Source organism: Electrophorus electricus, chromosome 15 (assembly GCF_013358815.1).
Source record: "Electrophorus electricus isolate fEleEle1 chromosome 15, fEleEle1.pri, whole genome shotgun sequence".
In the NCBI taxonomy this organism is placed as follows: Eukaryota; Metazoa; Chordata; class Actinopteri; order Gymnotiformes; family Gymnotidae; genus Electrophorus; species Electrophorus electricus.
The window spans coordinates 4,727,698-4,741,567 of NC_049549.1; the positions used below are offsets into that span (position 1 = coordinate 4,727,698).

Genomic DNA, 13,870 nt, shown 5'->3' on the forward strand with positions numbered 1-13,870 from the left:
CTGAAAATACTGATAAGTTCACGGCCCAATTACCTCACGTTCAGTGCATTTGCTGAGACTGTAATCATGCACTTGGCCACAAAGTCCATTATAAACCATCAATATTTAAACAGGTCCATTGTACCGTTCAATTTCCGACTCTTATTGGACAAATCCTCATCTAATATTAACCTCCATGTGTTTGTAATGTCTCATCCTGCAGTCAAAGTCTTTTGTAAGAACATTTTGTTCTTGAGTGGGATGTTGCTGTTAAATAAAAATCTGTATTGACATTTGTGTATATTCACTTAAAACATTCTCACTAAGATGTTTTGATGATCTTTTAACCAATCTACTGCATTACTTGACCTCGACCTGGTTTATGTAAAAACAAAACAAAACAAAAACCTCGTTCCCTATGCATCTTGGAAAACGATGTCAAGAAGGACACAGAACCAGGCCTGATGGTATGAATAAAGCTGTCAGCCAGTTAGCTTGACACATTATCCCATCTCAAAGCACTCGATGGCACACCGGGTGTAAACATGACTCCAACTGCATTCCGTCCATCACGCTGCCGCATGAACCAACAGTCACTCAGTAGTGCATAATGAACACCAGGCTGTCTGAAAGATTGAATAATGGAAGGTGTAAATTAGAAACACTGTCAGAATTATCCAGATAGAAGCTAATTATAATCCATTCATTTCTAATATTCAGCCCATTTGGAAAGACCAAACTTAAAAATGTGTACATTATGCCACTGTGTGAGCAGCATTTTATCTCTGAGCCATAGTACCCTCAAAAAGGGTTGCTCTCTTCACTCAAAACCAGACAAAGCCTGGAGCTAAAACGCTGTAGTCGCAGTGTGGCGGCGGATCCGCCGTGCGTCAAATCAAATCGTGACTTTTCTGCTTTTCTCACGTTTGCACTTGTGTTATCTACTCGTGGCACCTTACTGAAGTGCCTGCATTAGACCAGGTCTTATTTCCCATCTGTGTTGTTTTCGTTAACATGGGACACGATTCGTTTTGATGTGATACAAAAAGGCAGAAAAAAAAAAAAACCAGGCTGACAACATCTCAGGGAATACCAGTTGATAGGCTGCAGTAAGCATGCTTCAGTAATATTTCATCTCTCACTGTGCTTTCCAGTAAAAACTCAGGATTCAGTGCAGCGTGTTAATATTGACAGAATTATCGACAGCAATTTTCTTCCTAATTTAATGACAGAGATAGTCTTCTGCACTGCCGTAGTTGGCAATTTGCTCACTTAATAAGAATCACCCCACAGCGTGTGATGTGTAATTTTCCTGGAGGACCTCAGCCTTAAAATAGATCAAGCTCCAACTACCATATTTTCATGAGAGACTTGAATGAGCAGTCTTTATTACTCCACACAAAACATAACCGAGTCCATTTACCGTGGTCTTCCATTGGCATGAGAAATATTCTGCATTGAAGAGGAGCATGCACCGTGTGTGTGTGTGCAGGGATATGCATGTGCATTCTTGAGGCACATGACTCCTAGTGGTCTGACCTAAACGGACATGCATCATTTTACTGTCCATTGTCTTCAGGACACATGGTGTTATCAAGCATTTAACTATAGGCAGTGTACTTCCTGTACAACAGTCACTATACAATGGGCCTTCTGTCTTTGGCTGACCTCTCCATCCTGATTTGGACTGCTGATATAAAAGCATGCATATTCCACTATTCATATTCAGTGTTGAAACTCGTGTAAAGAACACTTAAGAGAAGATGTTACTTAAAAAAACAATAACAACAAAAAAACACCCCACTTGTAATTTGGAAACAGTAGAAAAGAACAACACACCCTTGGGATCAAGCAAAGAAAACATTTGGCTGAATTTGGCTTTAAGCTTTCTTTAAAACAGAGAAGAAACAATAATAATGAACTGTACAGAAAAGTAGGCCACAGAAATGTCAGTAGTGGTCCTTTTTACCTCAACTTCCAGATTTTCCTAATTACCGTCTCAATGCTGAGAGTAATTAACACTGTTTATTTTTATTTTCATAAACATATCACAAATTAATCCAGCGATGCTTGTCTGTGTATCTGGCTAATATGTCTTCTGAACCTGAGCGTCCCCTGCAGACACCCTGGGAAATCTGCCTCAGAAGAATCGTTAGGAAGCGAGAAGGAGAAGGTTCTTAAGGTAAAATGTCTCTTAGGAGCTCAAACTAAATCACTGCTGGTGTCTCTCCAAACACGCGCCGAGTCCAAATCTTTAAAGGAACGGGATTAGGGGCCTGGATGCCGTGCCGCTCCGGCCTCGACGGCACAATGCCACAGTCGATTAGGGACAAGTAGCAAGCTTTAAACGAGTCAAGTTTTACCCTTTGCCAGGAAACACTGGCACAAGACTTGGCCGTGGAGGGTGGAGCGCTTTGAGGTTGGTGTGCGGGGGTCTCTATTCTTCTGCTATGACACTCACTTGTGGCAGTTTGAGGACCACTCAGATGGACAAGGGCCTGATGGGAAAGGAGAGGAGACGAGACGAAGAGAAGGGGAAACAGAGGAGAGGAAAGGGGAGGAGAGGAGGCGAACAAAGAGGGGAGGAGAGAAAAAGGGAGGAGAAGGTGAGGAGAACCTCTTTTGGGGGCGATGGGTGGGGGGGGGGTGGTTCACAGGCTCAGCCGAGTTCAGATGCCTGTAGGGGACGTGGAGAGAGGATGGGAGAGAGGAGATGGGAAGTTTTTCTTCCGGAGCATTTCTCTCCTGCCTATAATCCCTATCATTTAACTTCTTCATTTAATTTTATCTCAGTTTTGGCCATGGCACTTGTCTGTGCTAGTGCTCAGTGCTGCATTATACAGTAATAATACAGTATAACTAGTGTGTGCTAGTCTCATATATTTATTTAATTTGGGTATGTGTGTGTGCACGTGGGTGTATGCTCTCAAGTTCTTTGGAATAAAGATAAAAGATGAATATCAGCCAAAAGTATGAAATAAAATATCACTGTTTATTTCTGGTTACTTTGGAGATTGTGTGTTTTAGAAAATACCATAAATCATTCACAGGCACTGGATGAAGATCAGTACGTAATATTTTTCATCATACCTCCTTATATCTACAAAATCTTTTCAAGAAGCGTGACCAGTCAAACCGGTACAATTACCGGTGCTGTTGCAATCAGAATGATGGAGTGGACTAAATGTTTTAGCGTCTATTATCAAGAACAAACTGTGGACTAATAACAGCAATTAATCACGGTGCCTCTGCGTTCCTTTTTGTGAAACTACCGCGTGCACACTGGATCGAACGGTGCATCGGGATGTTTCTGTACTTTTCGGCGTTCGGTGACAAAAGCCCATTAATGTTAACACTGACACCTGCCAGGACAGGAGCACAGGCACAGGGCTTAAACGGCGATCGGCCAGCCCCTGATCCACGGCGAGGCGCTGACTCCGTCGCCATCTTTTTGACTACATCTATGATGTTTTCTGTTCAGGGTGCCATTGAGCTACCGAAACGGTTGCCCTTTTCAGCATGTATTCGAAGCTGTTTTCCAAAAGAAAGCACACATTTTATTTTCTTCCTATATATTATGTAACCTCTTGTTAGAAAGGATACCTAAAAAGAGGACATACCCCCCAAAAAAACCCAACATCCACCTTGTCCAGTAATGGCTGCATTGTTTACTTCAACGAGCCATATGTTTGGCAAGAGAGACCTCACCTCTCGCATGTTTCTGACATCAGATCCTTTCCTCTACAAACATAAAGGTGAAGGAGCTTGCCCAAATAACAATAAGATTGTAAAATCACTCCCACCCTTAACTATCACACAACAATAACTGGGGGAAAAAAAACATGAATAATAATAACAACAACAAAAAACCCCTCTTGTTTGTCAACATAGGAAAAACAAAGCATGGTGCCCTCTTGTGTCCACTTCTGGAAGTGCGTTCATGTTAATACTTGCAGTACTTGGCTTTGCTGACAGGGATTATTTAAAGAAAAGTCCACAATGGTGCCATAGCATAAAAGCAAGTGCCTTGAAATTATAGCTGGGCTATAAACCAAAAGATGTGCCACTATCACAGTATGCATTTAGTTATCATAATGTAATATTGCAATATAACCAAAACAGTCTATTCTCAGCCAACAATAGATGAAGCTTGTATTATATTGTTTTTGTCCTTGGCATGAACATCACGATAAAGTGTTGTCATTAAAATCCATGAAAGTATTGTGATATACCTTTTGAGCCTTACCTCAAGCATGTAAATCAAAAGCAGAAATCAAAGCTCAACGTAAAAAAAACAAACAACATATATATCCAATTTATAAGATAATCTGATATAGAGATACATAAAAAATAAGTAATTGAAACAAAGAAGGTCAATGTCAAACGCCAAGTAACTACAGACCTTTCAAAGAAGCTTTCGGCATTTCGCTGTCTTTTAAACCAGCTCGCCGCGCAGTTCAAAGGGCAAGTCAGAGTCCCTTCTGCGTCGGTAAGCCATGGAATTATACACAGCCCTTGCTGGGTCCAAATCAGATCCAACGCGCCACCTCCCCTGGTGGACAAAACATGGGGAACAAGAGAAGGAGACCTTCTTGAGATCTTCTTGAAGCAGCACCACGCCACAACGTGCTAACCACGGCAGTACTGAATCACAGTTAGTACGCACACCAGGTTCGGTCATCTACAACTGAGGGTTTGCGGTCACGTGACCGCTTGACACTGGCGTGGTCCCCCGATGGGGACCGCTGGATCACGCTCACCTCATGATACGCAGCTGGTGGTGCCTGATCCACATTAGGCGGGGCTGCAGAAGGGGATAGAGCAGCCCCCAGCAAGTCCCGGTAGTCCCTCACCTCCTCGTACTCGTGGCCGACGGGGTTCGCCTCACGTCTGTTGCCTGCGGTGGACGAATGAACATCAGCGGAACATCCGAGCGTTGTGTCGCTAGATTTTGCTGGCTGCGCTCGTCTCTAACGGCCTGTCAGCAGGCTAGAAACAGTTAAGGGCCGTTTCATAAATGTTTTCCAGTCTTCACTATGCTGACGTTAGGGTGAACTGCATCTTTGTGAAATAAGCCCTACTCCGTCCCTGCAGCTTCCCATGTGAGCACTTACTGTGCTCCTCCGGGGCTTCACAGTGGGGGTACAGGGTAGGCCGGTAAGCCTCGGCTGGGTAGTAATAGTGGCAACTCTCCTGGTGGAAGACAGTTAGAGAACAATACCGTAATTTCTCCATCATGTGATCCTTCTTGGCTTTTCTTTGTGGTGGTGACTACAAATGTGGGAACCCTAATGTTATCCAGTGTCGTGGCATTACCAAGCCACACAGAGCATACTTGTATACTTGCCAGAACAATTATTCTGGAGAAGGAGACTCACAGCTATGAAATCAAATCTATCATTTGTGGCAGTGCTTTTTTTTTTTTTTTTTTTCAAATTCAACAAGTGATTCCATTCTAATGAATCAAAAAACTACAGGATAAGTCAAGAGTAACCAGTACAAGGATTGACCCTAGCGAATGGTGCGAAACCAATCCCAGATATCACTGCAGATCAGCGGATCGTGGGAGTTTGTCACATCCAGGCCATACATTTCCCTCTGCTTTATTTTCACTGGTTCTATTTGACTTGTTTTCTCCCTTTCCCCTTCCTCCCCGCCCTCTTAGCTCCGCCCCTCTGCTCGCCTCCTCACCCCTCCGTAGCTCTCGTAGACGCTGGTACCGCTGCTGTCCGGCTCGGAGCTCGCGTCCAGGATCAGGGTCCGCTGCGCTGACATGTTGGTCCACTCTTGACTCTCGTAGCGGTTGGAGTTGCTCGTCGTCGACCTACGCACACGGATGGTCGGTAAGGCAAACGAAGATTTACAGCTCACCCCCAAAGGACGACTCGCCGAAGTTTTACCATAACCGATCATGACCCATCTTTGACTTCTGGCCCAGTCGGACCTGACGCAACCTTGTTTTTGTTTTTTTTGTGGAGATCAGTGTTGGGTTGGGTCAGGCATTAGCGTGGATGGCTTTTCAACAAGGCAAGCTCATTCTGAAAGAGCTAGCGTGTTGTAATGGAGATTAGCATTTAAGCCAATTGAACACACAACATGAGTTTTGACAATTTAGAGTAGTTTTTGGTCTCCTTGGAGACACCGCGGGGCCGCTGGTGGTGACATGTCTCTGTTCTCTCCGTGTTGGGTGGGGGGGGGAGGGTGGGGTTGTGGGGGGTGTATCTGCAGCACTGCACTGACTCACGGGGCGAGACTGATGTGACTCACCCGTCATGCTCGTTTTTCTTCCCTTCCGTACCGTCACCCACTCTCCCTGGAGGAGAGGAAGCGGGGTGAGATCGGGGTGAGATCGGGGTGAGACGACGCGACGAGCGCTGTTATTACACAGCGCCAAAAGGGGTGGTGGGGGGCGAGTTGGGCGGTCAGATGAGGGCGATAAGGCAAACAGTGCGCAAGCGTAGGTGCCTGGTGAGTGCTCATTTCGATTAGCAATTCCTCATTCCCACAAATCACATTACGTCAAAGCGGCTCCAGCGAATGTGCAAAAAGGACACTTACTCAAACAGAAGATGCATGGAGGGTGCATAAATAAAGTGGAAAAGTGGAAAGACAAAGTGAGAGAGAGAGAGAGAGAGAGAGAGAGAGAGAGAGAGAGAGAGAGAGAGAGAGAGAGAGAGAGAGAGAGAGAGAGACAGAGACAGAGAGGGTTAGGCACCTGGCAGTTTGAGGGAACGGCAGGGGGGCCCGGGGGGGGGGGGTGCTACAGGAAATGAGTGCGAAAAAGAGAGACGCAGGGGCGGAAAGAAAGGGAGAGAACGAAAGCAACGTGGGTGAGATAAGGCGGAGAAGTTCGAGCAAAAATGACAGCTACTGGGGGATGGAGAGGTGGCAGCCGGGTGAGGAGAGAGAGTGAGCGAGTGAGAGCGATGGATTTGAAAGTGACAGACATATTAGGATTCTTCTGGGTGCTATAGTGTCACTGTAGTAAGTAGAACAGTCAAGGACATGCTGTCTAACGGCGCCAAGGGGAACAAACGACATGCCAAAGAGCCCCTCCCTCCCGTACCTTTCAAACTCCGCCCTTTCCTCCATCTGACAAATAGAAAGAAGCCTAATGCGTTGAGCAGCAGGAGGACTCCGCCCACCAGGATCGGTATGACATATACTGGAAGAGTGGAAGGTGTAGAAATAGCCTACATTATGGACTGGTATGAACAGCCTGCAGACCACCGCTCGAGTCGAGCATAAATATACACAATGTCCACGTGATTAATTTTTAAAAAAATCTTTTATGACAGCTGCGTTTAAATGCATTCATTCAGGGCCACACGTCAATGAACATGCAAGTTAAAGACCGGGGTGCCTTTGGAGCATTCTTCTGAAGGCAAAAAGCCTGAAATCCAGCCTGTCACTCACGGATGAAGCATAACAGTGCTGCAATCGGGCTGGCGACAGACACGGAGAGCCTGCGGTAACACCCTTAAATACAGTATCTGGTTAGTACAGTGTCTCATTTAAGTGCTCAATAGCCCTAGCACTGTCCATGAGTGACTGCCACCTAGTGAACCTTCCGGAAGCTAGAGGCCAGCAGACTGGGCAGGATTGCACGTGATTACATCAGGGACACCATCCTATCCTAGCTAATTTATTCCTTGCTGGCTGCATCACGGCGCATCAGAAAGCCTCCGCAAATTAGCCGTATGGAGGAGGGGGTATTGATCTGTAAGAGAAGGCGGGTGGCCGGTCCGCTCGGCGCTTGATGAATATGCAAATAGGCTGCCGGGGGGAGGTGGAGGGGATGGAATTGAGAGCACAGCACCTCTGGACGGGTCCAGGTGGAGGCCGGGCTGCGGCTCGCTGGGCACGGGCTCTGGATCTGCAGAGGACAGTCAGCACCCACAATCACGGTCAAGTCACAGGAAGCATACACCACCAGCCCAAATGTCTGGAACAGCACACTGGATTACCATTGATTAGGACCAATTCTGATGGTTAAAAAGGATCGGCGATGCTTTTAAACTGGAATCTGTACGAAGCGTGTCCTCACAGTAGCAGATTAGCATTCACGAGTTGCATTGAGAGGTTTTGTTGTTAAATCAACAAGGAAACTTTGTCATTTGTCACTTTGTCAGTGAAATTCCACCCAAAGCGTGCTCAGTATGAAATCATGATCAATTAAAAGTCTGCCATGTCCATCTGAAACTGCTGAAACATCTTGTGTTTGCTTTATAGGGGAAAACAATTTAAAAATCTGCTCAGTTTTTTGACTGAAGTGGAACACAAAGTGGTGAAGTGATTTCCAACAAAACCCAGCAAAACCTTTTTTTTTTTTTTTTTTGCTGCTGCTGTTTAGTTTTCAATTTAAAAGCCAAAAAAATCAACACATCATAATTTAACACTTTGCTGCAGAGCGTGGGCGACGGTGCTAACGACATAGTTCGGTGAGGCGCCCGTGGTGCGCTGCAGTGCGATGGCTGGCGATGCGATTGCGCAGGTGTGCAGCCACTCGCGCACCATCAGTCGGGCTTTGTTGCGAGACATTCAGGTGCTCTTTCGAAATGTAAATACTAAGTACTTCTTAATAAACCGTCAGTTTATTAACAAAAGTCCTTGGTTGCTGTTTGCTTCTAAACGTCATAACATTTCACAAATTCTGCCTCAGCTGAGATATTTACTTAACGCTTTGTTTTTGTGTCTCTAGCAAGCTCAAGGTCAACATAACAGCGCCAGAGCTAAGCTCTGGGCACACACAGGAGTTATTCGAAGTACTCGGACCTCCTGTCAAGGGACAAATGTCTCTCCGGCAGTGTTTTGCTTCTACAACGAGGACTGCATGCTGCAGGGAATGACGCTATTTCAGTGTTTATTCCAACGAGGCTTGTCCCCTCCAGAGGCTGACCGGCCACGCCAGCTACGCCAGCTGCGCCAGACGGGACTCTTGGCCCTGCCGGATGGGATTCACGGCACTGCCAGACGGGGACTTGTCCTTGGCGTGACCCACTCGTGCTTGTATGTGTGCCTATGGTGTCTCGGCTAATTCACTGAGCGTTTGTGGAAATGTATGCATATCTCACGTGTTTTTACATTTTAATCCCTTGGCCGTTAGAACAGGAGGATCCACACTGCAGTACCACTCCTAGGTCCTGGGAGTGCCAACAGTAATCCACGTGTTCATTATTTGAGTCTTTGTTTTCTGACTAGCCCTTTGTCTCATGACGTTCAGACTTCGGTTAGACGTAACTAACATCAACTATAACCTTGCATTTAATTCTAACTCAAATTAGTTTATTTACCTTTGCTGATTGTCACATAAAAAAAATAAACAACTGTGGTGCGCAAATAAATAAATAAACAACGAATGGAAGCATGAATGACTGAATTAATGAATGAATATTCAACCACCTATCAAACAAGTGAGCTGACCTGGAGTGGGTAGTAAAACAAGTTTTGCAAAAACACACAAGGAAGGCGAAATCGTGGTCAAAGAGACAACTGTTTACATGACACAATGCACAAGTAGCTTACGTGGAAAAGCTCCATACTGACCCATGGTGGTGACATTCAGTACTGCGCCATTGTCTGCATAGCTGCTCTCTCCCACGGAGTTCAAGGCGTTGACCGAAAAGCCGTATGTAGTGGACGGGATCAGGCCCTTAACCGTGAAGACAGTGGCTCTCGGAGGAAAGACGTCCACGTACTGATAACTCGCAGACGCCGCCCATCGATACCTGTCAAAGATTATAGGCCACACGATTTACTAAATGCAAGAATATTTCCGTAAACACAACGCAGCATGGATTGTAATCACACAAAAGCTTATCTAGCGTGAGAGGACTGTGGGTCCGCGCAGCGTATGGAGGTTTCTCGGGTGTATTTTACATTTGGGCCTTGCGTTCTTTATGTTCTCCCCACTCACCTGACACGGAAGTTCTGGGTGAGGCCTCCATCAAAGCCAGGCATCCACTCCAGTGTGACAGAGGTGGGGGCGACGCCGAGCAGCTTCAGCACAGAAGGTGGGTCCGGGTAGCCTGAGAGAGAGAGAGATGATGGCGATGATGACAAGCATGCTGCATCGCACGGAGCATTACCATAGCTCCCAGGTTGAGAGAGTTGCTTAGCGCAGGATGCGATCACCAGCTCCCGCCACAGGAAAATGTAAGGTTTGACATGCTAGTCGTGTCTTTCCCGAGTCTGCATAAACAGGTGTTAATTAAATTCACCTGCGACGCGTCTGATGAGTAGCGGTGGGATATGTCTTTATAGGGAGCAGAAAAGTGTGCGTTTCGGTGACGCAGAGTGAAGGAAACCAAAGGGAGAGCGAGCGAGAGAGAACGGGAGAGTCAGAGATGAAGAAGTGCTCTAACTCATTACACGCGGTCGAGTAAATAGTAATTATCTGCTAGAACTCTCAGAACAGTGGGGCAGAGGGGTCATTACCGCCTCCTCCTCCCTACTCCGAAACCCAAAGAAAGCACACGGCGAAACCTGTGCTATTTTTCTCCTCGGCCATCTGATGATAAGAAGCATATAAGATTTATTATCACCGTGTCAGATTAATTATAAATATTCATGGCAGTAAAAATAGAGGGGGCAAGGCGAATATTGGATTGTATTTCATGGTTTTTATGGTAAACATTAAATGTGGCTGCCTGAGTGCAGAGAACTCTGCTGGGGGTGGGGGGTGGGGGGAGGGGTGAGTCTCCCTGATAGATAGAGGGGAAGAAGGGAAGAAAGAGAGAAAAGGAAGACTGAAAGAAAATTAAAAAATGGAGCGCGAGAGAGGGGAGGAGGAGAAGCTGATACAATTAGAGGAGGAAAATTGAAAATAGTGGAGTGGTCTAAATGAGAAAGGGAAGAGAAAGTGAAAGTGAGAGAGAGAGAGAGAGAGAGAGAAGGGGAAGGAGGATATAACCTCTGCTCCCTAAATTGGAGAGTAAGCTGAGGCGTATTAAAAAAGAGTAGAGGTTGATTACCTCACCTGAATAATTAATGTCTCAATGACTTTTCAGCCGGAGAAAACAAACCTACAAAACTGCACGTTCCATGCCTCACCTCTGTGTGTGTGTGTGTGCGTGCGTGTGTGTGCGTGCGTGCGTGTACTGGTGCTGAGGAGCTGTATGTCCAGCGTGTCCTCCCCCTGGCTGTTGCGAGCTGTGCAGGTGAAGACAGCGTAGTCCAGCGCTGCGCTTACGTTCACCACAGTCAGCGTGCTGGTGTGGACAGCACCCTCTTTTGCTTTCCGCACCCTGTACCTACATGCCCGCACACACATACACACGCACACACAGCACACACACAAAGAGCAGTAGAGACTCTTGCGTCACACTGACATTATCATATTCAGTAGTGTCACGGGTGCTTCCTCGACAGTGGACGTCCCAAGGGTACCCACACCTGTTCATCATCATTGCTTCATTACTGCACACACAGGATATATCACCTTTCCAGTGAGTTTCCTTGGTGTAACACAAGTTTCCTTGTGTTTTCTGTTTCTCCGATGACAATAATCATAATTTTTTAGCGCATTTCAAAGATCCTGTGCAATTGGTTCCTCAAACAACAACAATTTGTGGGTTCATAAGGTTACAGGAAGCGTAAATTGGAAGACCTGGGAAAACAGACAGTGTTTCCAACTGTGAGGGAATTCAGAATCCCCGCGTTGTGAAGCAACTCTAGAGAAGACTCTGCCTCGGAATCTGCAGTTGATATGGAGGGATAAGGGGAAAGTCAGGGTGGAGAACCTGAGGGTGGAGAAGAGAGATCGCAGGAAGCAAGGTCATTAAGTGCTTTATATGGGAAGAGAAGAATTCTGAAGCAAATGTTTTGCTTCACTCAAAGCCAGTGAAGCTGATGAAGTGCTGGTGGAATATGGGGTTTAGAAGAAGCGATGGTCTGGACCTGTGGTGTTGTTCTGGACCCGGGTGTTGGTCTGGAGCCATGATGTTGGTCTGCAGCTGTGATGTTGGTCCAGACCAGTGGTGGTGTTCTGGACCATGCAACTTATTCCATTCAGAAGTGAGTTGCAATAGTCCACAATAAAGGCATGAATAAGTCTAATGCGTAACTCCACTGTTTGATGAGGGTAGTATTCCAGAAAGTGGGTTTAACAAACCTTAAACATAACCTTGAACTCTGACTTGACTTTGCCCAGCATATTCAGAGTTATCAGTTCCAGAACAGCCGGTTAGAATTTCCGTGACCGACCTCCATCAACTCTGAATACACCGTAACTGAAGTGCGGTTATGGTTAACTTCCAAAGCCATCCTCAAATGAGTGTTGATAGTGGGATTTAATATGGATGTGAATGATAAAAATTGTAGAGCTTCTTATTCTGCTATATGAAATTAACATTTATGTACGCAGTCTATTAAAAGGTAACTCAGTAATGTTAGCAAATGGACGACGGTTCCAAAAAAAATCCAAAAAAGATAAAGTTTGTAAGACTGAAAAATTGTATAAATCCAATTTATTCACTCAACACGTATCAGCCTAAACTAATATTTAATCAATCAGCTATTTCACTGTTCCTGCCCTTCTGAATTTTGGCCGATTGTGATGGTTCTTTATTTTAATACAGTCTATGTAAACCAAGGGTCATTAAACAGTGTTGTCAGCAAATATGTAAATGTAAAGCAAATGTTTTTTTATGGATAATTCAAAATGGTGAGATTTTTTTACTTTTTTAGCTTCTTTATTTTTGAAGTGCTGTGTTTAAGGTGGTAGTCTTATTGCTGAACTGCACTCTGTAGGTTAGAGGAAGGCTAGTTTCCACATATTTTGCACATAATGATTTTAGCTTACATCAACATATGCCTTCTCGGGTCCACTCATGCACTCGATCCTGGCTCTAAGCCTGTCTGTAGCAGGGTTAGGATATCGTGTCATAATAGAAATGTATGATGCATGTGTGTGTAATATGTGTATGTGCATGGTGTTTATGTGCAGACCGGACGAGTGCGGTGTGTATGTGCATGGTGTGCATGAGGCCGGTGTCTCTATACCTGGGGTTGGTGAAGTCCAGCGGTACTCCCTTCTTTGCCCAGGTGAACTGCACACTCGGGACACCTTCAGCCTGACACACCAGGTCCGCGCTGGTGCTGCCATCCCCTCTGCTTGCTACCTTTCTCCACTGCGCCCTCTTCTGTAACTCCGGTGCAACTGCAGCAAAAAGAAACCGAGCGAGCTTTGCCATGATGCTAGAACGAGTTATTCCACAAGTGGCCCCTTGTGTCTCTTTTAGAGATAATAAGTTGCCAAATTCCCTTTATATTCAATCATTTGGTTGAAATGCATCGAAGGCCATATTATTTTATCTACCCGACCTGAAGAAATGACTGAGTCAGCAAGCTCCTTTCAGCCCTCACCAGCAAATTCTTAGCCTAAACTGAAATAGTTTTGCCCTGTGTAGTTCTGTACTGTGTTGCCAAGCATGCACAACTTACAGCGCACGATGAGCTTGCCCACCACGCTGCCAGGTGGTGCTATGCCGTTGTCCGCTGTGCACTGGTAAGGGCCTGCTTGATCGCGGGTCACGTTGTACAGAGTCAGCAGGCCAGTGTCTTCCTCTTGACTCTCCTCCCCCAGCTCCTCTTTCTCACCATCACCCTGAGTAAGAAGAGCGTACACACACACACACAAACCTAGTATAGTGAAACGATGACTATGAGTTTACAGTGGACCTCCTATTCCAGAGGATTTACACCTGTATTCGATGAATAGAAAGGTAAAACACAGCACTTTTAATGCATAATCTACCCACTTAAGATACCCACTTAACACAATAATATGTTTAATATGAATTTACCATGAATCTTGAATAAAGTGATCAAGGTTAGTAGTTGATTGCAAAGCCTTGGTTGACTACCTAAGGTCTTTAAACATAGCCAGACC

At 45.5% G+C, this 13,870-nt stretch overlaps 1 protein-coding gene across 4 annotated transcripts in view; it reads right to left on the bottom strand.

Annotated features, from left to right (window-relative positions):
• Positions 1–488: 488 nt before the first annotated feature.
• The window catches only part of nphs1 (NPHS1 adhesion molecule, nephrin), a 65,179-nt gene continuing 51,797 nt past the window's right edge, over positions 489–13,870 (bottom strand). Inside the window, exons 19-31 of one of the 4 annotated variants that reach the window (XM_035534429.1) lie at positions 13,423–13,585; positions 12,982–13,138; positions 11,080–11,231; positions 9,896–10,007; positions 9,526–9,707; positions 7,799–7,855; positions 7,046–7,144; positions 6,247–6,292; positions 5,671–5,803; positions 5,094–5,172; positions 4,740–4,876; positions 4,382–4,531; positions 489–605 (exon numbers count right to left, since the gene is read on the bottom strand). In XM_035534429.1, coding sequence (XP_035390322.1) covers positions 4,415–4,531; positions 4,740–4,876; positions 5,094–5,172; positions 5,671–5,803; positions 6,247–6,292; positions 7,046–7,144; positions 7,799–7,855; positions 9,526–9,707; positions 9,896–10,007; positions 11,080–11,231; positions 12,982–13,138; positions 13,423–13,585 — 1,434 coding nt within the window. In that variant the 3' untranslated portion in view covers positions 489–605; positions 4,382–4,414. Of the gene's footprint in view, positions 606–1,948; positions 2,478–2,952; positions 4,532–4,739; positions 4,877–5,093; positions 5,173–5,670; positions 5,804–6,246; positions 6,293–7,045; positions 7,145–7,798; positions 7,856–9,525; positions 9,708–9,895; positions 10,008–11,079; positions 11,232–12,981; positions 13,139–13,422; positions 13,586–13,870 lie in introns of those variants that run through there. The other 3 variants (XM_035534428.1, XM_027028192.2, XR_004776912.1) reach the window with 3 other exon arrangements.